At 37.8% G+C, this 24,893-nt stretch overlaps 1 protein-coding gene across 2 annotated transcripts in view; it reads right to left on the bottom strand.

Moving 5' to 3' along the window:
- The window catches only part of CNTNAP2 (contactin associated protein like 2), a 2,276,620-nt gene that overhangs the window by 936,285 nt on the left and 1,315,442 nt on the right, over nucleotides 1-24,893 (bottom strand). For both annotated transcript variants that reach the window (XM_025380223.1, XM_025380224.1), the window contains one exon: nucleotides 3,298-3,404. In XM_025380223.1, the coding sequence (XP_025236008.1) occupies nucleotides 3,298-3,404 (107 nt within the window). The remainder of the gene's footprint in view (nucleotides 1-3,297; nucleotides 3,405-24,893) is intronic.

Genomic DNA, 24,893 nt, shown 5'->3' with positions numbered 1-24,893 from the left:
CTCTGGCTTTGTCTGTGGGATTGAGGTGTCTACTCAACCCAAAGGGAGACATCCTGGCTCCTCAGGGGAGTGGTTCATGAGTGACAGTCCTCCAAGCCCTACAGATAATTTATGTAAAAACAAAGTCCCCATGTATACACAAACCAAGAAATGAAAACAAGAGACATAGGTTTAGGAGGCATACAGATTTATCTTAATGCTCTTGAATTCTTCTACAGAAAAATACTATGGAAACCAGTCATTCACTGCAGTCCAAATCTGCCATAAAAGTGATAGCAAACAATGTATGGTGACATGAAATTAAGGGACACGGTTTGTGATTTGGGCAATTATTGGTATAGAAGCTCAAAGGAAAAGGACAATTGCTCTGAAAGTGATAAAATGACAAAAATTTATTGAGTACCACATATGCCAAAGTTATTCTCAGCATCTTACGTGCATCATTTCATTTAATCTCACAATGGCTTGATGAGGTGAGCACTGTTAATTATCTATTCCTACAGGAGAAAACTGAAGCTCAAATAATTTAAATGGCCTAGGGTACAAGTAAGAAAATGGTAGAATCAAAGTCAACACAAGGCACTTGTGATCAAGCAAAAAGGCTTCTCTGTTCCATCTTGAACTAGGACTTCTAGCCTGGATGATCACAGGTCACTCATAGCACTGCTGTCTCATCCTGACCAAGCTCGGGCTGGTGTAGAAAGTGTGCTAAAATACTGTGGCCTGTAATGTTTGAAACTCTAACAAATGTTCTGTTATGTTAAACTTTAGATTTTAGTTAGCTGCTTTTTCAAATTAAAAAATACTATTTAAAATAATTAGCATGATTTCTTTTCAAGATGAATGTTTGGTCTTCTGCAGGAAATAATGAAGCAAAATATTTTACATTACTTACAAAGTTAAAATCCACAGAATACAGAATAAGTAACTGCAAATCTCAGCTCACTGGCTTTTAGAACGCCAGGAGACTTCAGTCAAAGACAGTGCAAGAGAAGTCAAACGATTGACCACAAAGTCACACGGCCTGATGATTTTATAGCTAGCATCAGACACATCAGAGACTGCGGTCTTTGCACTTCCATCTTCTTGCTATGAATGTAGTCACTGATTTAGTAAAAATGTAGAATTGTTCATTCTGTGTCAAACTCAATGGCAAACATTTTATCTTCTTACATTTGTGCCGTGTGACATTTTTGACTAATCCATGTCAGTAAGTAAGACTGTATCAAGTCTTTCAGGTTATTAGGAGGCAAATGGCCTTCAATAAGCTACAATGTACATTTTTCAGAAGAAAATAGTCACCAGCCAACTCTCTCTTGAATTATGCAGTATGGTCTTTTCACCTCTATTTATGCATAGGTTGGATATTCAAAATTTTGGCTTCATTTGGAGAAGACAACAAAAGATCAGGCTTTTATTATTAAAAAGAATGATTCTGCCTTTAAAGATCCAACAAAATGGAGCAAGGAACAAGTAAGAAGGAGCAGCAGAACAAAAGACAGTTTTCGTGTTTTATCTTTCAAGCTGGCCACTAGTGCCAAACCTAAACACACTTAGGACATTTCTAATCCTTGGAGTCATTACCCTTAAAAAACAAAACAAACCTCAGCTACTCAACAAGTAGCATACATTTTAATTTTTTTTTTTTTTGCCTTTTTGCTGTGTATTTTAATGATAGAAACAGCCATATAAAAAGAATAACTTACTTTTCAGTTCAATATAAAAGCCATCACTGAGATAGAAAATCCTTGCAGCCACCACCGATTTCTTGCTTTTGACCACTGGGTAGCATTACCGTATTTCAGGAACAAGATCCCTTGTAATTAAATATGGTACTTATAACATACGATACAAATTACGCTAGTGAAAGTATCCAGTTTCATCAACATAATTCTAGCATCGTATTATGTTTAATAAATGTCACATACTGCAGGTTAATATTTTGATGTGATTGGTGAGGAAAAATTTTAGTTATAACTCTTTTCTTTGAATTAATTTCAATATCAATCATTTTTATTCTTTATTCATTAAAATACTTTCATATATGTAAACACAGATAATGAATCTAATAAGTATCTATTTTGACCTTCTTGACATCTTCCTATTGTTAGTTTTGTAAAGATTTCCTTTGCCTCTTGTTTTTGAATATTGACCTAAACAAATAAACGTGTGCAACTTTGTAAGTCAACATTTTACAATACATTCAAAACACAATTTCTTCTTGCACTTTACTACAAATAACACAATGGAAAGGCTTAGAGAGCTGTATGACATTTTTACTATACCCAGGGCTCTACTCTGAGATAGTTTGCTTGTCACTATTTCCTAAAAGTAAAGTGAAATCTGTTTGTATAATTGGAGGATTTAGATATCAGAGTTTCAGTGTTTGGGCATACTGAGAGAAGCTTGAATCTCTCTTTTTCTCTTGTGCTTCCTTCCCTACACATACACACACACACACACACACACACACACACATACATATGCACACACTACCCAACAGTTGACTCTCTTCTCGTAATTATACGATTTATGCCAAATCTGTTTTCAAAAGTGCTTTGTTTTCAAAAGTGTTTTGCAAATGGCGATGCATTATTGGAAAATTAATATTATAAGAGTTAGCATTAAATTTTTTAAGTACGAAAATTTATTTTTTATTTAACCTTTTGGAATAAAGTTGTTATATAAACCAAGGCACATTTGTGTTATACTAGTCATTTTTGTATGTTACTTTTTATTTTTGCCATTTTAAAATATTTTTACCTCTTATGTTTTCATTTTACATCCATTGGCTTTTAGATATTCCATTTCGGACTCATTTCTTTGATCTAAAAAAAAAGGTAGCCGAACAGTTGGGCTAAAGCACGAAGCAGCCATCATCCAGAAACTAAATGTTCCAATTACACTCTGTCTCCCTCTCTGATTAATTGATAGATGAGGGTCCAGTCAGAGACATCACACTAACACAATTTCCCAAAGAGTCGACCCAGCAGACATGAGTTAGACACAGAGAAGCGAACCTAAGTTTGGCCTTCCAATCTCAACTACGTGGTTATGGAACAGAGGAAACGCTGGTCCTTCTTTTTGAGTCATTTTTACTCATTTTACCAGAGAACATATTTTAACAAGTAGAATAGTATTTTTTTTTTTTTGGAGAACTGACAATTGGAATCTTGGTTTTTCAGATTCGAGTGATGTATTACGTGGATTATTCAGGTTGCTGAGCTTCAAAGCACAGCCCAAGACTTGAGATTCTCATGCAATTACAAGATTAAAGTGAGATAAACTGGCACTCACAGTTGTGGCAGGTGGCCCCACTGTATCCTGTCTCATCACAAGTGCATCTGAAGCTGTCCCATGTTTGCGAGCACTTCCCACCATGCTCGCAGTGATTGGGCACACATCTGTCAGAGAGAGAGACAAACAGAAATAAACCAACAAACAAATGAGATTTATGAGTGGCCAGATTCCAAGCTGTCTGGGCAATATATCATTTCAATGCCAGGTTGCCTTACCAAGGCAATTAATCCTTGTTAGTTTAAGCAGATTAATATGATTCATGATGGAAGGTGCCAAGCGCAACAAAGATGATGTATCACAGGCCTGGTGCTTCCCATTTTTTGAGTAAACAGTAGATACTAACAAACAACTGAGGGATTTACTTGAATATCACAGATTCATTTCATTTTTCTTTTATCCCAAAACAAAGACAGCAGCTAAATTCCCTCCTGGTGAAAGATCGAAGAAAAGTTGTCTTGTTTCTTGTTTTATTCTATTCTTTATCAAGCCAAATACTGATTTAAAGAGGGGTATCGCCAAGTTTTTCATAACAATTTGAGTTTTTGAAATAATGTCATGATAACAGCAATGAAAATATACTAACCCAGAAAGAAAAGACTTCTAAAACTTCCAAACACCTATTTCCCACTGGATAACTAAAGCAGCCTGCTTAAAGACGCAGCAAGCATAATACAGAGGAAAAAAATACAGGTTTTCTCTTCAAATCTTCAAATCCGTATCTTTTTATTAAGATGACTAATTGTAACTACGTAACTTAATCTTTCCGAACCTTAGTTTTCACCTTTGAAATAGGATAATTCTATCTTACAAGTAATTTTAAGGTTTGGAGATCATGTTCATGAAGTATTAATAGACAATTAATAGGCAGGAAATAGTGGGCCAATAAATGGAAGCTGTAGGTATCTGAAACACAGCCTCCAGGGCACAGCTGGACTGTACCTCAGAAACTGAGAGGCTGAAATTTGTCCTGAAACCTCCCTGTTTCAATGGCACAAACCCTTTCCTTTCTCCTGGTTCCATCCATCCGCTCATCCCTCCCATCAATTCCCCTCTCCATCTACCCCACAACCTGATTTTTGTTATAATCCTGCTGAAGATGCTCACAGATAACAAAGGTATTCATTATGATGTACCAGTATTCACAAAGGACATCTAGACTTTCACAGGGAACTGTCAAAAACAGGAAAACTTTCCCAGATTAAAATAGCAGGATCTATAATCATGGGTCACAGGAAAAGGACAGATAAACAGCCACCCAGCAAGCAACGCCTTTATCATAATGCCCTAGCAGTTCCCTGCTACAAAATCCGATAGAGCTGGCCTCAGAAATAGCATTCTCCAACTCCTGTTCTCAACTGACCACTAGCCATGCCTAAAACCACCTGTAGCAGGGCTTGGCTCCATTTGGCATGGAGCCCCTGGCTCTGAGTAGCTGTACTGTTCTTCCACAACTTCTTACAAACTTTTACTGCTGCAACAAACATGGATTGAGCACTTGTTGTATGCACAGAACTATGGAAAATAGAAGATGACTAAGACTGCACTCACAGCCTTGCAGAAGAGCTCATAGTTCATATAGAAGTAGATACAGGATGTATGAAAACTACAGTGCAACGAAGAAATGAAAAACAGCATAATTCAGGGACAAATAAAGTACTATGGGATTTCACATGAGGAATCACATGTACATTTTGGGCACAATTGAAAGCTTTTAGGTTGAGACTCAATAAATGGACAGGACTATAAGAGAAGAAAATGAGAGGAAGAACTTTGGGGAAAAACACAATATAAACAAAAGCATCTTGTTGAATTATCATGAGGGATGGAAAATTCACCCTAAATTTAATAGGCACTCACTTTTTATAAAATTTGGGCTCAGTGTTATCAAGGCTACAAAGATGTTTCATCTCCAAATTTGAGTGGAGGTGGGTGGGGATCTGATTCATGAAAAACGCAAACCCAGAAGAATTTGATGAGTCATAAAAGGTATATGAAATGCTATAGAAATTTGGATACTAGAGGAGTTACAGGTGGATGATGAACAAAGGGCTTCATAAAGTTCAAAACATTTCACCTGAGCCTGAAGGGTTGTATGTTTATGATTAAAATGTTGAAAATTGTTCCTAGCAGAAGAGGTGAGAAAAGCACTGATAAGGAGGTGGAAGAGTGAAAGTAGTGGGCAGTCCAGGGTTGTGAGGGTCCTTTCCTATAGCCACTATTCTGTACGGGCCCTGAGGCGTGGGGACACACACAGCAGAAGGTGTTTACATCCAGAGCAGGTGGTTCTCCACATCATGGAAGGGAGCAATGGGCCAGACACTTCAAAATTACATGAAACTAAAACATCCTTGATACTTAATTTTGGAATTCAGTACATATATGGTGTTGTATGGTATATTTACTTTCTAAATTATTGTGGGTTAATATTAGCTCAATTAATTTGGGGGAAGTAGTGCAGAAGTGTACTGAGTAGCAAAGGAAAACCAGGCTGGAAACTAAATGTGGTGTAAATAATGGGCACAGTAGAAAATCATCTTGATGATAGAAAAGATTACTGTGTTCTTACACGCATGCAAAAAGCATATATCCATCAAGTGAGATGAATGAACACAAGTCATCCCTCTGTATCTGCGGGGGGATTGGGGGATTGTTCCATACCCCCCCCCACCCCATAGATACCCGAATCCACACATTTTCAAGTCCCTGTTATAAAATGGTGTAGTATTTGCATATAACCTATGCACAGCCTTCCATATAATTTAAATCATCTTTAGATTACTTAGACTTATCATTGTGTTGTTATTTTTTATTTTATTTTTCTATCTGCCATTGGTTGGATCCACAGATGGATTTACAAATATAGAGGTCCAACTTTTAATATTTTTCTTCTTTGAATATTATTTTTATTATTTATTAATTTTCTTACTTATTTTTGAGACAGAGTCTTGCTCTGTCACCCAGGCTGGAGTGCAGTGGCACCATCTTGGCTCACTGCAACCTCTGCCTCCCGGGCTCAAATGATTCTCCTGCCTCAGCCTCCCAAGTAGCTGGGATTACAGGCGTGTACCATGACACCTGGCTAATTTTTGTGTTTTTATTAGAGACAGGGTTTCACCATGTTGGTCAGGCTGGTGTTGAACTCCTGACCTCAAGTGTTCACCCACCTCAGCCTCCCAGAGTGCTGGGATTACAGGCATGAGTCACTGCCCCCGGCCGATTCTTATTTTTAAAATTGACATTCTCCCTATGATGATTATGGGTATTCTAATTCTTAATGGTGGAAAATGTTTTATTTTCTATCCAACTTGGTTCAGATATAATTGCAAACCCTACCACCATATATATTTTTTAAAAAGTTAGGACCAGTTACCAAGCAAAACAAAATACTAATTAACCTAGCTGCCCCTTTCCTATTATTTCTTCTGTATTTCCACAGAATCAGTAACCTATGTCCAATACACTATTATTGCATTGCTTAGCAATGGTTTGTTGAGCACCTGTCTCTTCTGAACTGAGAGTCCTACAATTAGGGGGTTTTATCTTACAATTCTTTATGTAACTAGGTGCATGCTCAGTAACCACCTATTGACATGTTGACTGAAAGAACGGATGAATGCAATACTAGAAAGTTACACCACCAAGAAACTGAAGTAATTTCAGAATATCTCTTTTACTGTGAGAAATATAGATTGTTTGTATCTATGATTTTATTCTCAAATCCAGATTCTTACACTAATAAACTAATTTTTTTGGTAGCCACAAGGAATGTGTAATTTGTTTCATGGTGTGTCCTAGCTTGGAAGTTTGATTCACATAAAAAATAAATCAAAATGACTCGACTGCTTCTACTTGAGAATGACTTGACCGGGATCAGGAAGGTACAGGGGAGAAGTTGGCAGGTGTCAATTTCTTGCGATCAAGGGATTCCAGAAGAAGTGATGCATCCAATTAACTCGGGTTCCAGACAGCCCTGCCTTCTCCGTCGAACTCATACTTTTAGTTCCAGCTTTCAAAATGCTTTAGAATCAAAATGCATTTTATTGATATAAAATTCATTTAGACTTCAATACTTATAAAACAAACGAAAGCTATATTTTGGAAGGTCAAATGGGCTGCAATTACTTAAAGCAAAATAAATCAACGTGGACAGAGAGTGGCTGCTTAGATGGATGTCACAATTCAATCCAGGGCTATGGATGACAGTTGCACTTTTATTTTATCCATAGCATCTCTTTTATTTCTGAACTTGATTTTAAATACAAAGCATTGGGAAATTTGGGATTCACAAACAGAAGAAACTCCAGATTTGTTTGTTTGTAGTAGCTTACTTTGTAGTAAATGGATATTATTTAATTAAGCAGGGATAGTGGGAGAAATTTTATTTCAAATCCAAAAAATGTTAGCCTGACAGCATAACTGTAATGCCTTGCTAATCATCAACGCAGCTTGAAGGTTTTTTATCTACAGTGTTTAAAGTTAAAATAGACATTTTAAAATAAAATGAAATCAAATCTTTGTGTTACCTTCAAAACCATATTTGGTTTTGTAAAACCTGACATGAAAACCATAGTCATAGCACCATGACTCCAGAAATGCACATGGACATGTGTTCTGGTGGTACCAAACAGCAATTAACAGTGCCACGTGTATCAGAGTAACTTGCTGTTCTGTATACACAGAATCTTTGGGACTCAAAAGTAGGGTTTCTCAAACCTTTGTGTGGATAGGAATCTCTTGAAAATCTTAACGATTCTGATTCTTGCAGTCAGAATTGGAGTCTGGGATTCTGAAATCCTAACAAGGTCCCAGGTGATGTACATGTGGTCGGTCAGAGAACCACGCTTGGAATAACAAGGCTCTAGAGCATCCCACTTCTCTGCAGCGGCGGCTCAAAGGAGAATGCAGATGCTGAGTAGGAGGAGAAAGAGACCAGGAAGGGAGCACAAGGAGGGAAGACAGCCTGCAGCCAGGGTTAACATGATCTATTCAGTCATTTCTCCTAAGACTACTTTTCCATAGGTCTTCCTACTATGTTTTAACCTGATTCACTCAGAGTGACATATAATAATCTTTGTAATCTCATTTGGTAAATTAAATCATTTCTGCACCTGATTGTAGACTTCATATAATTCAGAGAAAGTGATCACTGACTATAAAGGCAGTTTCATTTCTTCGTAAAATCAAGTTCAGCATTCTTAATCCCACGGTCAGCTAAGACGTTCCCCGTGCTTACATCACATACAAATAACAGTGCTACAATATTTAATTTGCTTTTAGACTAATGCCAGTTTTACACCTGGACATTAAATATGCCTTGTTCTAAACTTTAGAAAAGACTGCTTCTAGGTTACTGATAGCTTATTTTTGTAAATGATTAGACCATTATTTAAAACAATTTATAAGTTATTATTCCAGTATAAATTGCCTCCTTAATTTATGAGTTTTTCCCTTCATCTCAGCATGAAATTTTATTTTTGCTTATTAAGACAAGAAATATATTTAGAATGCTTGCTTCCTTGACTACTATTTTTCACACTCCTGACTCTCAGAGCTGTTTCATAATCATAGCGTTTCTGCTGCATTACCTTCTACCTTGATCTCAACAATATTTGAGTACTTTTCTTTCTATACTAATTAGATTTTGATTTCAGTTGAAGGGATATTCTCTATGGAGTGTCTTCTATTTATTTTATTCTGCCTTCTATTTATTTTATTCAAATAGAAATTATATAGAAAAGTGATCACAATTCCCGTAACTAATTTAATATTTTATTACTACATAACATTATAGTGGTAAAACTAGAAATGCTAATGTAATGTTGGTGGAGGTCCTTCATCAAGCATTTATTTATAGAAATATTTAAATGCTAAGATATTTACTGTACCTCCAACATTATGCCCAAACTTTTCATTAAAAAAAATCAAGCCTATTTGGTCTACATCTATTGATCATTATTTTGCTATGATGAGAAAAGCAACTTAACTTGGGTTTTCTGCCTTTTAAACCTTTTTTATTATAATGAACTAGAGTTCACTTTATCTCATTTTGCTAATTTACTTAGAGCTCTACTTTTACCATATATTCCTCATTGTTTTGTAAATAAAATGTATTTTGAAAGATTGCTGGCTCACAGGAGAAGAATCTGCAAAACCATCTGTCTATTCATCTGTCTCCAGGTTGAACTGTATTAAACCTAAATAAATAACCCTAAGTTCCTTTAAATCAGTCAGTCGCCTGCTCCATGTAAGATACTCTAAAACAAATAAGGGATGTTTCGTTCTCAAGAAATTGTATTTATTCATGCAAACATAATTAGCAAGTGAGTTATATATATATATATATATATATATATGCCAGATATGAGAAATATTGGTACAGAATGAAGATCATAGGCCACTGTTTTATGTATGTACAGAAGTTTTATGGAATAACAGATCTTTGAAAGAAAGTTTAGACTTGGGTAGCCTGGAAGGAGGAGGAATCCCCCTCTACATGGAGGGAAGGCAAGGGCCCGCACGTTTAGTTAAGCACAGAATGTGGTTGTGAAGTAATGAATCAGTGAGTTTGGCTAGAGAAGAAAGTTTGCACACAGGAATGAAGATCACAGCAGATAGTTGTGGGTGCCCACACCGTGGCCCTTTCCCCTTTCTTCCTGTCATCACCTTGCTCTTGCTCAGGTATCCAGCCTCCTTCCTGTGGCCGGTGCCTTTTGGAAGGGGATGCTATTTCAGTCTCCAAGGAACAAAAAGGAAAGAGCCAGGCTTCTTAACAAAGTCATTAAGCTGTTGCACACTCTTCTGCAAAATTTACAATCCTCTTCTATAGCAATAGAATTTACATCTTGACATAGAACCACTACCAGTCACAGACAATATTTTCCAGGCTTTAAGTTACGTGGTCCTGTGACTAAGTTGAAGGCAATGGAAGTGCCATGGGCAATGTCTGGGTGAAGCCCCTAAAGGGAAGGATATGTAGTATTTCTCTTTTTTCTTGTCCTTCCCAACCTCCTTCCAGAAATGAACCTGTGATAGTGAGAACTGAAGAAGACATCTCAAAACAAAAGAGGGAATAAAAGGAAAATATCTACGTAATCTGAGCTTTGGATAGCATGTCAGCCCTGGGCCACCTACCCAAAGATTTTCATGAGAGGGAAATAGAATTCTGGATGTTTCAAACCACTGTTATTTTGGGTCTTTATTATAACAACAAATAGGCCAGGTGCCGTGGCTCACACCTGTAATCACAGCACTTTGGGAGGCCAAGGCAGATGGATCACCTGAGGTCAGGAGTTCAAGACCAGTCTGACCAACATGGTGAACCCTCGTCTGTACTAAAAATACAAAAATTAGCTGGCTGTGGTGACGGGTGCCTGTAGTCCCAGCTACTTGGGAGGCTGAGGCGGGAGAATCGCTTGAACCCAGGAGGTAGAGGTTGCAGTGAGCCAAGATCGTGCCATTGCACCACAGCCTGGGCAACAGAGCGAAACTCCCTCTCAACAATAACAACGACCCCCCCCCCAAAAAAAAGAGAGAGAGAAATAGAGAGAGAGAGAAAAAGAAAAAAACAATAAATACATATATCCTAACTAAAATAGGACTGCAGTTCCTCTACTTGGAGGCTGACCTATATCTTGCCTTCTTATTACGACAAAATACGTTTGGTGACTGCTATTATTTAAGTCATTTATATGTTGCCTTATATGCAGCTGAAAACAACTGAACTGCCAGATGTTAAATATACAAACATAGGTTGGATTCAGATTGTAAAATGTATTAATTATTACATTAGGGATTTTCTTGGAGAATGTAGCTTTGTTTGTCCATTCAACTTATATTTATTGAGCACCTACTGTGTAAACTCTGCCATTTGATTATGGTTTCTTATCAAGAAGCTAAATAGCAGGAAACAATATTTATGGGAGATTGTGTGATGATATAGTGTCAATTCACTGTTTAAGGGATTTTTGAACTTTATCCAGAGGCAAAATAAAGCCAGCCATCGAGAGATGCATCAGAGAGATATATTCTCTTCACCCCTAACAGAATAGTTTTAACTAGCTTTGGCATTTAGAACATTTTTTATTAGGCATGGAGAGCATTGAAAGTCTTCAAAAATGAACTTACCTGATAAATTCATATTTTAAAATATTAAGGTAGTAATAGGTGTAGGATAGACAGGAAAGGGAAAAGCTAAAGGCCAGATAAACTCAACAGCTATTTTAATGCTCCAAGTAGAAAATCTTAAAAAACTGGAGTAGAATGAGACCACGAGAAACCCAAAAGGATTAAAGGGGTTACATTATTCATTTATTACTTGGAGGTTACTTAATTAAGATGCCTCAGATATTCTGTGTGTAGAAACCAGTGATAATCAGTGGCATTTTCAGTTTGAGGTAATAACTTTTCTTATTTAACAAGGAAGTTTAGAACCTGATAGGTTTTGATAGAAATTCTTAGGAAAATAAATTTTAAATTTAAACTCACAATTTGTTTCCTCATAATGGGTTAAATTTAGAATAATTGTAAACTATACTTCTCCCCCAAAAAATACTTAGCCTTAATTCCATCTCATCTCTTTTATTGGAGGAAAAAAGATGACGATAACAAAAAGATACAAGAAATATTGTGCCCCAAAGTACATTTTCTGAAACGCACAAGAATATGTAACATGATACTTGTTATCAAGTTGGAGTTATCTGCTTCTCTGCTTCACGTCCATAGATACATTTTATTTCACCACAACCTGCTGTATCTTTTTTTTTTTTTTTTTTTAATGACAGAGTCTCACTCTGTCACCCAGGCTGGAGAACAGTGGGGCCATCTCAGCTCACTGCAACTTCTGCCTCCTAAGTTCAAGTGATTCTCCTGCCTCAGCCTCCCGAGTAGCTGGGATTACAGGCGCCTGCCACCACACCTGGCTAATTTTTGTATTTTCAGTAGAAAACGGATTTTTGCCATGTTGGTCAGGCTGCTCTCAAACTCCTGACTTCAAGTGATCCATCTGCTTCGACCTCCCGAAGTGCTGGGACTACAGGCATGAGCCACCGTGCCTGACCAACCTGCTGTATCTTTGATTACAAATTGCAGGGGCAGACTAGGAAAGGTTTATGGGTAGGCATGAACAAGGAGAGAGAGTATATAGTGAAATGCAGGTAAAAGGAAGGAAGATGAGGAGAGAGGAAGCGAGAAAGACATCCAAGGTACTTAGATGTTGGGAGAATATAACCACAAACATTACTAATGGGAGACTTAAAAAGTCATGATGAATTCTAAAATTGATACAAAAAATAAATACAGAGGCTGGAAATATTCTGAAATTAAAGCTCAATAGGTAAGATTATCGATAGTAGATAAAATATTTACTAGATCCACAGTAAATATAAACTAATATTGGTGCATTAAAATATAGATAGATCAATAGAATAGAATTACAAATCCAGAAATAAATACAAAAATTCATACAAGTTATGTTAACAGTGGCTTGTTAAGTCAGTGGAGAAAATGGTTTACTTAGTAAATGATGTAAGACAACCAGCTACTCATGTGAGAAAAGGAAGACATCCCCTTCCTCCTTCACCAAAATAAATTCCAGATAGATGAGAGATTGAAAACATGGCAATAAAAAATAATAAGGCATGGTGGAATACTTTTTATAAACAACTAATATAGAAGGTATTTCTAATGAAGACACAAATCCAGCAACCATTAATAAATTTCACTACATAATTTTTGTTTATATCTTTAGTGACCAAACATAGCCAAATCCAAAGACAAATTGGTAAGCATATTATAATATGGCAGACAAAAGGCCATTTTCTTTATCCTATAAAGAATACTCAGGAATTAATAAGAAACATTTTGATTGGAATATGAGTAAAGAGTATGAACAGGGCAGTTCACAGAAAAAAAAAAAACACCACGTAACTTTTAAACATATAGAAAATGTTCAACATCATTCATAATCAAAGCAGCACAAATTAAATTTCAATGAGATTCACTGAACATCTCTCTGATATTTAATGGGAAAAGCCTTCTCATGCCCTTTTGATCAGAGTGCACACTGGAGAACAATTTGATAAAGTCTATTAATTTCAAATGTGCATATATTGAGACCTAGCCATTTCATGTCTAAGAATTTATCTTATACATGTACTAGTGTACTTTCCCCAAATCATATTTTAAAATGTTTATTGCATCATTGTTTGTGTCAGCCAAAAAATCTAGGGGAAAATATTTATTGGTTAGAAACGTAGTAATAAATTAAGGGATTCTGTACAATGGAACTCCTGATAGCCATTAAAAAGACAAAGCAGATCTTTGTGTACTGATAAGGCACAATCTCAGAAATATATTGCCAGGGGAAGAAAGCAAGAGGTATAGAACGGTGTTTATAATATGCTTCCATTTGTTTTAAATGACGATTGTTCTGGCTATTGTGTGAAAAGTGAATTGATTGTGGTGATGCATGAAGGTCAGAAATCTCCATTTTCCCCTCCAATCACTCTTCAGCTTTCCCCTCCCTGCCCTCAGCTCCATGAGGCGGAGTACACTGAGAGATCCTAAAACCTCCGACTTCTCCTTGATTGAGCTTAGCCAATCAGCAGATTGGAGTGGGCAGAAGCTTTCGGTCAGGCTATGCATTTTCCCGGTTCTCTCTGGTGAGGTTGCCTCAGTCAGCCTTCAGTAAGACCGTCAGTCACTTCTGTTGTCTGCCCTGTGCTACACTATATTATAATGATTTGTTTTTATTTTCAGTGTTTTTGGTTGTCACAGAATGTCACTTTTTTTTTTTCCAGACAAAATCTCGCTCTTGTCCCCAAGTCTGGAGTGCAATGGTGCAATCTCAGCTCACTGCAACCTCTGCCGCCCGGGTTCAAGCAATTTTCCTGCCTCAGCCTCCTGAGCAGCTGGGATTACAGGCGCCTGACTAATTTTTATATTTTAAATAGAGACGGGGTTTCACCATGTTGGCCAGGCTGGTCTTGAACTCCTGACGTCAGGTGATCCGCCCGCCTTGACCTCCCAAAGTGTTGGGATTACAGGCGTGAGCCACCGTGCCTGGCCAAGAATGTCACACTTTAAAAAAAAACTGTGGTTCATCTCGGTTCTTGAACGCATCTGAGGTCTCTAATATCTGCATCCCCTCATCTCCTTGGGCCCGGGTGGTGTGAGTTCTATAGCTGCTCTTCCTGGATTCCTGCATTTTCTGTGTAGGTCCTTTATCCCTTGTAATTCAACCATTTGTAAAAACGAAACTTTTTGAAAGTACCTGAATTTAAGTGGATCGGCTCTGTCCTCTTCGGAATGTTACTGATATCACAGAAATGGAGAATCTGTATTTATATCATCACCTATATCCACATCTATCTATCTACATAGGCATAAATATTCTTATCAGTGAATAGAATGTTTCTGAAAGGAATACATTGGATGCTATTACAATGGTTTCCTTGGAGAGGACCTGAGGTGCAGGGAAAACTTATATTTGACCATATTCTCTTTCGTATTATTAAAAATAAATTAAACCATAGGTACTCATTATTTTGTCAATTAAAACAAATTACTTAAATTAAAAAAAATTCAGGAAGATAATTGGACCCTCAACACAATTACACAACCAGAGCAGGGGAAAATTTTCCAGTGCTGCCGCTATTTGAAAGGAGCATCTCTGTTGGCATGCACTCTGTGTCCTATCTCCTCTGGCTTTGTCAACCCATTCAACTGATACTTTTCCAGAATTATCAACTTTTCTTCTGCATTAGTTCTCTCAATATATCGCCATTTATGTTATCTAAAACAAATGATGAAACTCTCCCTTTCAGCCCCATAACCTTCTCCAGTTCCTAATTTCCCTAATCCCTTTCATAGACAAACTCCTTGAAAGATTCATTGAAGCAAGCTCTTAACACTTCAGTCAACTACAGTCTGAAATCCACTCTCATCTGTCCACAAAAGCTCCTTTTCTCAAAGGCATTCACAACCTCCGTTTTCTCAGTCTGTGAACGTCTCTGAACTCACATTATTGCCCTGAGTTGATTCCTGTTTCTTCCTGGCCCCTCCTTAACTGCCTCAACTCTGAGTGCTGGCATCCTTAGGGCTCAGCCCTTGGCTTTCTCTAAGAAGGATCTAAACTTGTGTCTCTAGTTGAGACTTTGAGAGTCTCAAAAACGGACACTCCACCTGCTTCTTGATATAATCACTTAGAAGTATCAGAGGCATTGAAGGGTGAATATGATCAAACATATCTTTGGATGTTGTTTCTCTAATATTGATACTCCTCTGGTCACCCTTATTACAGTTCATGGCACCATGAAACCAGAAGTCATTCTTTACATTCCTTTCACTTCTACATCAATCATTAACAAAGCTTTGTAAATGAAAGTTTGGAAACTTGCTCCAATCTGTCCACTTTTCTGTGTCTCTGCCACTCCACTTCAACCCACTAACCCCACCCACCCATTTTGCAGCTTCTTGACTGGACTGCTCCTTCCCAATCTTGCCTTAATTCATTCTCAATAAAATGCCAGATTGATCTTTCACATGTCATGCTACTTTACAAATCGTTGATGGGATGAGTGCGGTGGCTCACGCCTGTAATCCCAGAACTTTGGGAAGTGGAGGTCGGTGAATCTCTTGAGGTCAGGAGTTTGAGACCAGCCTGGCTGATGTTGTGAAACCCCATCTCTACTAAAAATACAAAAATTAGCCAAGCGTAGTGGGGTATGCCTGTAATCCCAGCTACACAGGAAGCTTACGCAGGAGAATTGCATGAACCTGGAAGGCAAAAGTTGCAGTGAACTGAGATCATGCCACTGCATTCCAGCCGGGGCAACCGTGTGAGACTCAGTCTCACAAAAAAATCAAAAAACAAAAAACAAAAAACAAAAAAAAACCCCTTCCTTTCATTTAGGAAGAAATGAGCTCTTATATGTTTCTGCATGATCTGCTACCTGCTTCTCCACTGCCATCTCATGCTTCTCTTCTATAGCATAACCTATGGGGAACCAAAGGAGGGCAGGTGTCAACTGGACACTGAGCAGAAAAGTGTGAGGCTGCCTTTGCACGCACAATTCTTTTTTTCAAATACACTCTTTTCCCCAATCTTTACAAAAAGATCTGTATTTTTTGGTTCTTCCCTTAAATGCAATTTCCCAAACCTTTCTCCTCTGTCTTCCCAATCTGAGGTAGTCACCACCTTCATCTACATTATCATTTGTCTACACATCATTCATCTACTGTCTGGCATTGAGTAGGTTCTCAAGAAGTAATGGTTGAAGGAATTTTGAGTAAGTGAATATCAATTAGTTTGAACCGTTGGAAATGGCTGTCAGAACCATTTTTCTTTTTTTTTTAAATATTTTGGCATATTTGCTTTATATGAACTATTTCAAGGAAAGTCGTAGACAATAGTTAAACATGCATCTGGGAAGAACATGATTCTACATAATCTCTTTATCAAAGTTTTTAGTTCTATACTTCTTGGGTTCATTGTCAGTCTTATTCATTGACCTGTAATTTCCATGAGAGTAGGGAACATGCCTGTTTCCTCAACACTCTTTATCCCTTGCCTAGAATACTGTCTGGCATTGAGTAGGTTCTCAAGAAGTAATGGTTGAAGGAATTTTGAGTAAGTAAATATCAATTAGTTCGAACAGTTGGAAATGGCTGTCAGAACCATTTTTCTTTTTTAAAAATATTTTGGCATATTTGCTTTATATGAACTATTTCAAGGAAAGTCGTAGATATGACAATACTTAAACATGCATCTGCTAAGAACATGATTCTATATAATCTCAATACCATTGTCCCACTTAAAATACTTCCCTAATTTAACATCAAGTTCTTATTTCAGATTTTTCCATGTGTCTCTTTTGTAAATAGCTACCATCATCTCCCAAACCGGATTCATTTAAGATTCTCACTTTCTGGAAATAATAGGCCTGTTGTCTTGTAGAGTTTTCCTTTGTAGTGTCACTAATTTAACTTCTAATATCCCTTGGAACTTCCTGTAAACTGAAAGGTCTAAAGTTTTTGTAAGTTTCAGATTAAACATTTTGTGCAAGAGTACAAGGTGATGCTACGGTCTCCATCTTGCATCATACAGTTATGGCTTTTTTCAGGCTGTTAAGTTTGGATACTTGGTTAGGTCATCTGATAGGTGATTAGGCTTCGTCTCCACTCCACCACTCTTAGTAAAACTCACCAAGGATTTCCACATTGTAAAATCTAATCAGCAGCCAGCATTTGACCTGGAAACATTCTCCAGTTGGCTTGCAAATTTCTACACTTGCTTGACGTTTCTCCTTTACCGGCTGCTCCTTCTCAGTCTGTCTTTTGCTGCCAGCCCAATCTTCATTGCCCTGGATTTTGATAAAACATCGGTGGGCCCCAGAGCTCGACCTTGGGCTGCTTGCCTCCTCTCGTAGTACTCATCTTGGTGATCTCATCTCATCATATGGACATCAGATTGTATTAACCTCTCTGTGTGACATCTTCAGTCAGGTATCTACTAGACACCTCAAAATAAATAAATAAAACTTATTTTTGCCTTTGAAATTTTTCTTCTCAGTCATCCTCAATCACTTAATGGCCACTCCATTCTTCTCATTTTTCAGGTAGAAACGATCTTGGACTCCTCACATCCTTCATCTAATCTTAGTTCCACCTAAAATCTTACCATCTCTACTGCTATTATCCTAATCCAACATACTACCATAGCGTGCTTGGATTATTTCTGTGGTTTCCTGGCTGGTGTTTGTTTTGCCTCATTTGTATCTCCTCTCACCCAACCTATTCTACTCTCATAGCAACCAGGCTGATCCTTTAAAAGTCTAAGTCTTATTTAGATGGCTTCCTACCTGAGTAAAAGAAACCTTACAATGGTCTATGGAGCCCTAAATCACCTGCACTCCACCCCACCTCATGCAATTCCTATTGAATTCCTCCTGCTCACTCTGCCTTGTCCACACCGGCTGTCTTTGCTATTCTTCCAGCGCAGCTAGCCTTGGGATCTTTGTGACTGCTAGTGTCTACCTAGAATGCTCTTCTCCCACAAAACTTCATGGATAATTTTTTCATCACTTTTGACTTTTTGCACAAATGCCATCCCAATGAGGCCTGCTCTGATCACTCTGTTGAAAATTGCAGCCTGACATCCTGGCGCTCTGCCCTGCTGTTTCTTTGTTTTACTCCCTCTGCTAAAATGCAGTGAAGGTGGGGATCTTTGTTCACTGGCATATAGTGCCTGGCACAGGGCACATGCTTGATATTTTTTGAATGAATTTCACCCTACTTCAGTTCAGGGTTTTCAGATCAGTATTTCATTACAGGAAAGATTTAGTAAAGCAGAGTACTTCCTTAGTAAGATGTTTTGGGAGAGGTTTCCCTGAATTACAGAATGGACATGGAATTGAACTGACATTTCATAGGCTGGCTTGAGGGTTTTGTGCTCCATTAATGATTACCAAAAAGGAGCTTCATGTTTTAATTTATAACTCTTTTGTGTATTCACTGTGAAAATAGGGCAGTTTTCGGCTGTCACGGCAGCTCATGCCTATAATCCCAGCAGTTTGGGAGGCCGAGGTGGGTGGATCACTTGGGCCTGGGAGTTCAAGACCAGCCTGGCCAACATGGCAAAACCCCATCTCTACTAAAAATACAAAAATCAGCTGGGTGTGGTGGCGCCCTTGGGAAACTGAGGCTTGCAAATGGCTTGAACCCAGGAGGTGGAGTTTGCAGTGAGCCCAGATTGTGTCTCCAGCCTGGGTGACAGAGTGAGACTCTGTCTGGAAACAAAAAAAAGGAAAAAGAAAAAGAAAAAACGAAAATAGGGCAGTTTCCATCCTGCTACTTTCTTCAATAATCTTTAAATAGTGAGGAAAGTCAAAGTGTTTCAGAACCATTTTTCTAACATATTTGTACATAGAAACAGAGAATGTCTCAGGCTGCTGACTTCCAAGTGAGTTTTAGTTTATCCCTTTTCTCTCAAATCTGTCACACAGTTTGAGTCTAGTATATGATCTCATGTCTAAAATATAATTATGCATTAAGTCTAATTGTCTGACTAAAGGATTTGTATAATCTCATCTATCAGAATGCTATTTCATTTATTGAAGAAGAAAACACAATATTTAACATAAGTCCTGTTATCTGCAAAATTACTGAAGGCTTTATATATAGATACAACTCTCAGAAGAGCAAGACCAGACTTGGAGAAACCCAATAGTTAAGCAAATGTGTATTTTCACAAATTAATCAATATACAAGTAATAACAAAAGTATACAAGAATGCGAAAGCTATACAAGAATGAAAACAGCATAAATTTGTAAGTATTCTTTTTTTTTTTTTTTTTTTGAGACAGGGTCTTTTGGGTCAAGCAATCCTGCCTCAGCCTCTAACATAGCTGAAACTACAGGCACGTGCCACTACACCTGACTAATTATATTTTAAAAATTTTTTTTTTTTTTGTTTTTTTGGCAGAGATGGGTTCTCTATGTTGCCCAGGCTGACCTTGAACTCCTGGCCTCAAGTCATCCTCCCACCTTGGCCTCCCACAGTTCTGGGATTACAGATGTGAGTTATGTTGCTCAGGCTGGAGTGCAGTGCTGTGATCATAACTTACTGTAACCTCAAACTCCTGGGCTCAAGTAATCCTCCCTCTTCAGCCTCCTGAGAAGCTAGGACTACAGGCATGCACCACCATGCCTGGCTGATTTAAAAAAAATTTTTTTAGAGATGCGTTCTTACTACGTTGCCCAGGCTGGTGTCAAACTTCTGGCCTAAAGCAATTCTCCCACCTTGATCTCCCAGAATATAGGATAACAAGTGTAGCCACAACACCCAGCCACAGCTATTCTTTCTTAAAGAAATTACTAGTATGAGTAATTTTTATTGGAGAATATAATATTGTGTCAGTCATTTACTTATTTGTATTTAGTGGGTATAAGTGCAGATGTCTCACATCCATATATGGTTGATCTAAAAGTCTGATCTTTTAGTGTATCCATCACCCAAATAGCAAGTATTTTATGCAATAGGTAACCTTTCAATACTTAGTCCCTGCATCATTTTGGAGGCTCCAATATCTATTATTTCACTCTGCGTTTCCATGTGTACCCATCATTTAGCTCTAACTTACAAGTGAGTTCATGTGGCATTTGATTTTCTGTTTATTTCATTGACATTGTATTTTCTTATGAGAATAATTGATGAAATGTTTTAAAGGAAGTGACATTTTCAATAAAATTACCATGAAAGCAATAATTAAATTATTTTAAGGTTTATTCTTCTGAATGCGTACAAGTAGTTATAGTTACTTAATTATAGAACTGTTTTAAGTTTAACAAAATAGGACAATTTACAAATATATTATTTGAAATGGGAAGTCTCTTTTAATTGCTTCACCATTTTTTACAGCCCTGAAATCAAACTGAAACATCCCCTCAGGTAAGCATCATTGCATTCTGATCTCCCAAATATTCACTAACGAAGAACAGTTGAAATGTCTTATTTTCAGTGTGATTTTGCTTACAAAGCATCAAACATGCTGCAATCAATATTCTGAGAAATGAGGAGACAGAAACGGCTTCTAAAAGCCTACATAAGATACATTAATTTAAATAAAAGATATTCTCCCAAGGCAGAAATGTGTAATTAGTAAATTATTATTATTATTATTTTTGAGGCGGAGTTTCACTCTTGTCACCCAGGTTGGAGAACAATGGCATGATCTCGGCTCACTGCAACCTCTGCCTCCCGGTGTTCAAGTGATTCTCCTGCCTCAGCCTCCTGAGTAGCTGGCATTACAGGCACCCACCACCACACCCAACTAATTTTTGTATTTTTAGTAGAGACAGGGTATCACCATTGTTGGTCAAGCTGGTCTCAAACTCCTTACCTCAGGCGATCAGCCCACCTTGGCCTCCCAAAGAGCTGGGATTGCAGGAATGAGCCACTGCATAAATTTTTATTTTCTGGGATGCTCAGATGTTGGGGGTCAGAAAACATATCCCAAATCAAGGCCTCAGTGGCAGTCTCAGAAGCAAAAGTTTTTCTCTGTACTTTCCCTGCTTTCCTGGGTCTAGGTACCATTCTCCCCCAAGGTTAGTCATAAAAACTAGAATCCCTCTTCCCCAAAGTGGGTCATAGAAACCATAACGCCTTTTCCCCAAAGCTAGCCATAAAACCTAAAACTATCACTCTAATTTTCCCTCCACCATTCTGTGGAAAACCTGGCCATAAGAAATTATCAATACACAATTGATATATTGTATATTGTTTGACCGTAGGTCATAAAACCTCCATTCCAGAGAGGGTCCTTCCATACCCTGAAGGAAGGAATGCTGTAGAGAGAGGCCAAGAAGAACTTAGCCTCGCTGGGTTTCCCCACTCAATCTGTTAGCATGAGATCATACCCCTTTCCTTCAATCATATTTCTTGATGGCTGCCCACACTTGGTTGAACCTAATCATTAAAAATGGACAATTTCCTCTGTATCTTTGGGCCTTCATTCGGCAGACTCCCATGTATACACATGAAATACATTTGTATGCTTTTTCTCCAATATGCTTTAGGCAAGTTGATTTTTCAGTGAGCTTTGAGAGGGCCTCTGGATCCTATAGTAGATATAAATATGGCAATGTTTACATTGAGGTACACACACACTAGATACAATTAACTTCTTTAAAATGTGCATTAAATGTTGTCTTATATTCAGAAGATACAATAAGGTTTGCCCCAACTCTAAAAAAGGAAAGGTAAAAATAGTAACCAGTGAAGAACTGCAGCAAGGAAGAAATTCCATTAGCATAGGATTTGTTGAATCAAGTCTCCCATGACTTCCGGGTACAGGATGCCTAGAGCTGTCCAAAGACACACAGACACGTGGACCAACATTTTAAAAACTGGAATTGACCCCATCAAGTCAGGGGATCTAATAACTTTGTAAAGGACACAGCAAAAAGAATTAGTGTCTGCCGAAATGTTGGTGATACATTTGTTGCTTTATGCTTAAATTGAGCAATTTGCCATGTAGACATATAAAAAATGTTTCTATGTCCATAGCCAAGATATGAAGTCAAATCTCCCTATGAGAAAATTTATGTGCATGAAATCTTCAGCAAAGACTACTGACATCACTGCAATTTACAAGAGCTATAGATGATGAGAAATCTCAAATGAAATATACTTTTCCTTTTTTAACAAAATTTTAGATTCAAGTTATGTATGTGAAGATTGTTACATGGTATATTGTGTAATGCTGAGGTTTGAGCTTCTATTGAATCCATCACCCAAATAATGAATACAGTTTTCCATAGGTAGTTTTTCAACGATGTCCTCTTGTCTCCCTGCCCCACCTCCCACCCTTGGAGTCCCCAGTGTCTACTCTTTCTATCTTTGTGTGGACATATGCCCATTGGTTAGATTCCACTCCACTTATAAATGAGAACATGTGATATTTGATTTTCTGTTTCTGCATGAATTCACTTAGGAGAATACCTTCCAGCTGCATCCATGTTGCTGCAAAGCACATGATTTCACTTCTTTTTTTTTTTTTTTTTTTTTTTTTGAGACGGAGTCTTGCTTTGTCTCCCAGGCTGGAGTGCAGTGGCTCGCTCTCGGTTCACTGCAAGCTCCACTTCCAGGGTTCATGCCATTCTCCTGCCTCAGCCTCTCAAGTAGCTGGGACTACAGGCGCCCGCCACCACACCCGGCTAATTTTTTGTATTTTCAGTAGAGACGGGGTTTCACCGTATTAGCCAGGATGGTCTCGATCTCTTGACATCGTGATCCGCCCGCCTCGGCCTCCCAAAGTGCTGGGATTACAGGTGTGAGTCACTGCACCCGGCCTATTTCACTCTTTTTATGGCTGCATAGTTTTTCATGGTGTATATGTATCACATCAAATGAAATACATATCAGGAGAGAATCATTATAATTGAGCCTCTTGGCCATGAAGATTGTTTACACAATCTTAGACATCTGATGTTATATTCACTCCTATGAATATGGTTGGAGATCTTTTTATTTTTGTTTCAGACCTTAAGGTAATAGTCTGTTAAAATCACACTGCTATGAAATTATCATGTTGCATGTGTGTATGTTCTCTGTTGTTTTAAATTTTTAAATTGTAAAATCTACATCTGTTCACTTCTCCTGGGTTCAAAGAAAATTCAAACCACTGAAATGGAGTGGTAAAATTTAGAGCTAGAAAAATTATAGAACTCCTTATTTAATACCTTTGTTTTACAGATGAAGAAGCTAAAAATTGAGGCAATTCCATATTAAGAGTGCTCAAGGTCACAGAGCACATTTGTGACACAGTCAGGACTTGGGCACAAATTACGTACTTTTTTTTTTTTTTTTTTGAGACAGAGTCTCACTCTGTCCCCCAGGCTGGAGTGCAGTAGCGCGATCTTGGCTCGCTGCAACCTCTGCCTCCCAGGTTCACACCATTCTCCTGCCTCAGCCTCCTCAGTAACTGGGACTACAGGTGTTTGCCACCAGGCCCAGCTAATTTTTTGTATTTTTAGTAGAGACGGGGTTTCACCATGTTAGCCTGGATGGTCTCGATCTCCTGACCTTGGGATCCACCCGCCTCGGCCTCTCAAAGTGCTGGAATTACAAGCGTGAGCCACCACGCCCGGCCCTAGTACTTTTTAATGCCACAGAATTGTCTTAAGTTACAGTGGAGAATCAGAGCTGCCAATCAGAGATCCTTGGAAAGCACACAATATACACTTAAATAATTCTTATTCGCCAATAAACAAACAAGCACACACATATGTATTGTCTTCAAACAACTGGGATGTCTTTTGGCTGGATACTCCCCCTGTAACGTCTGGCTCTAGCTTTTTTCTTTTTTTCTTTTTTCTTTTTATTTATTTATTTATTTATTTTTTAGCACTGGATTCAAATAGGTATACTGTGTTTATGCAGATTTTTAGTATTTGTAGACTGAATAAGTTGAAATGAAGTTTCGGACATTACTTTTATAGCTGATTCAAAATAAATATTGTGGTAAACTATTTAAACAATTGCTACCCTTTTGTTATGGTCCTTGCTGTTTTACCTGTTTTTCCTGGAAAACATGCTATTCCCTTTGGAAGGCAATGTTTGCTGTAAATTGAGCTAGCTACAAATCTCTCTAGAAGAGGCCATTTGTGATAGATACTGTTTGCAAAAAGGCTGTCGATTTTGCCAAAAAGTGAAGCAAAGAGATCTATGTTACTGGAGTTGGAGGATTTGAACATGTTTAAAAGAAGGCAGGTAATTAAGGTTTCTGATTCTTCAGAAGGCCAAGAGATACTGGATTAATAGGTACATGACACAGGGTTTTGTTTTATCTTGAAATGATTTTACCTCTCTCTCTCCAGTTAGATGCTAAATTTTGGGGGGAGGGTTATTGCTATAAGACCTGGGTCTGAGATACAGTAGACACTCAATAAATGTGTTTTAATGACTGAGTTGAAGAAAACAGTTTAAGGAACTTCTCGTCTATTTTATATGTTCAAGCCCAAAACGAATCAAAAAAGTTCAAGGTTGTAAATTTTTTTTAAAGCATCTGTTTTTAATAGTTCCTTCTGAGATACAC

Source organism: Theropithecus gelada, chromosome 3, assembly GCF_003255815.1.
Source record: "Theropithecus gelada isolate Dixy chromosome 3, Tgel_1.0, whole genome shotgun sequence".
Taxonomy (NCBI): Eukaryota; Metazoa; Chordata; class Mammalia; order Primates; family Cercopithecidae; genus Theropithecus; species Theropithecus gelada.
Note: the sequence above shows the minus strand (reverse complement) of the source record. Positions and strands in the feature narration are given on the sequence as shown.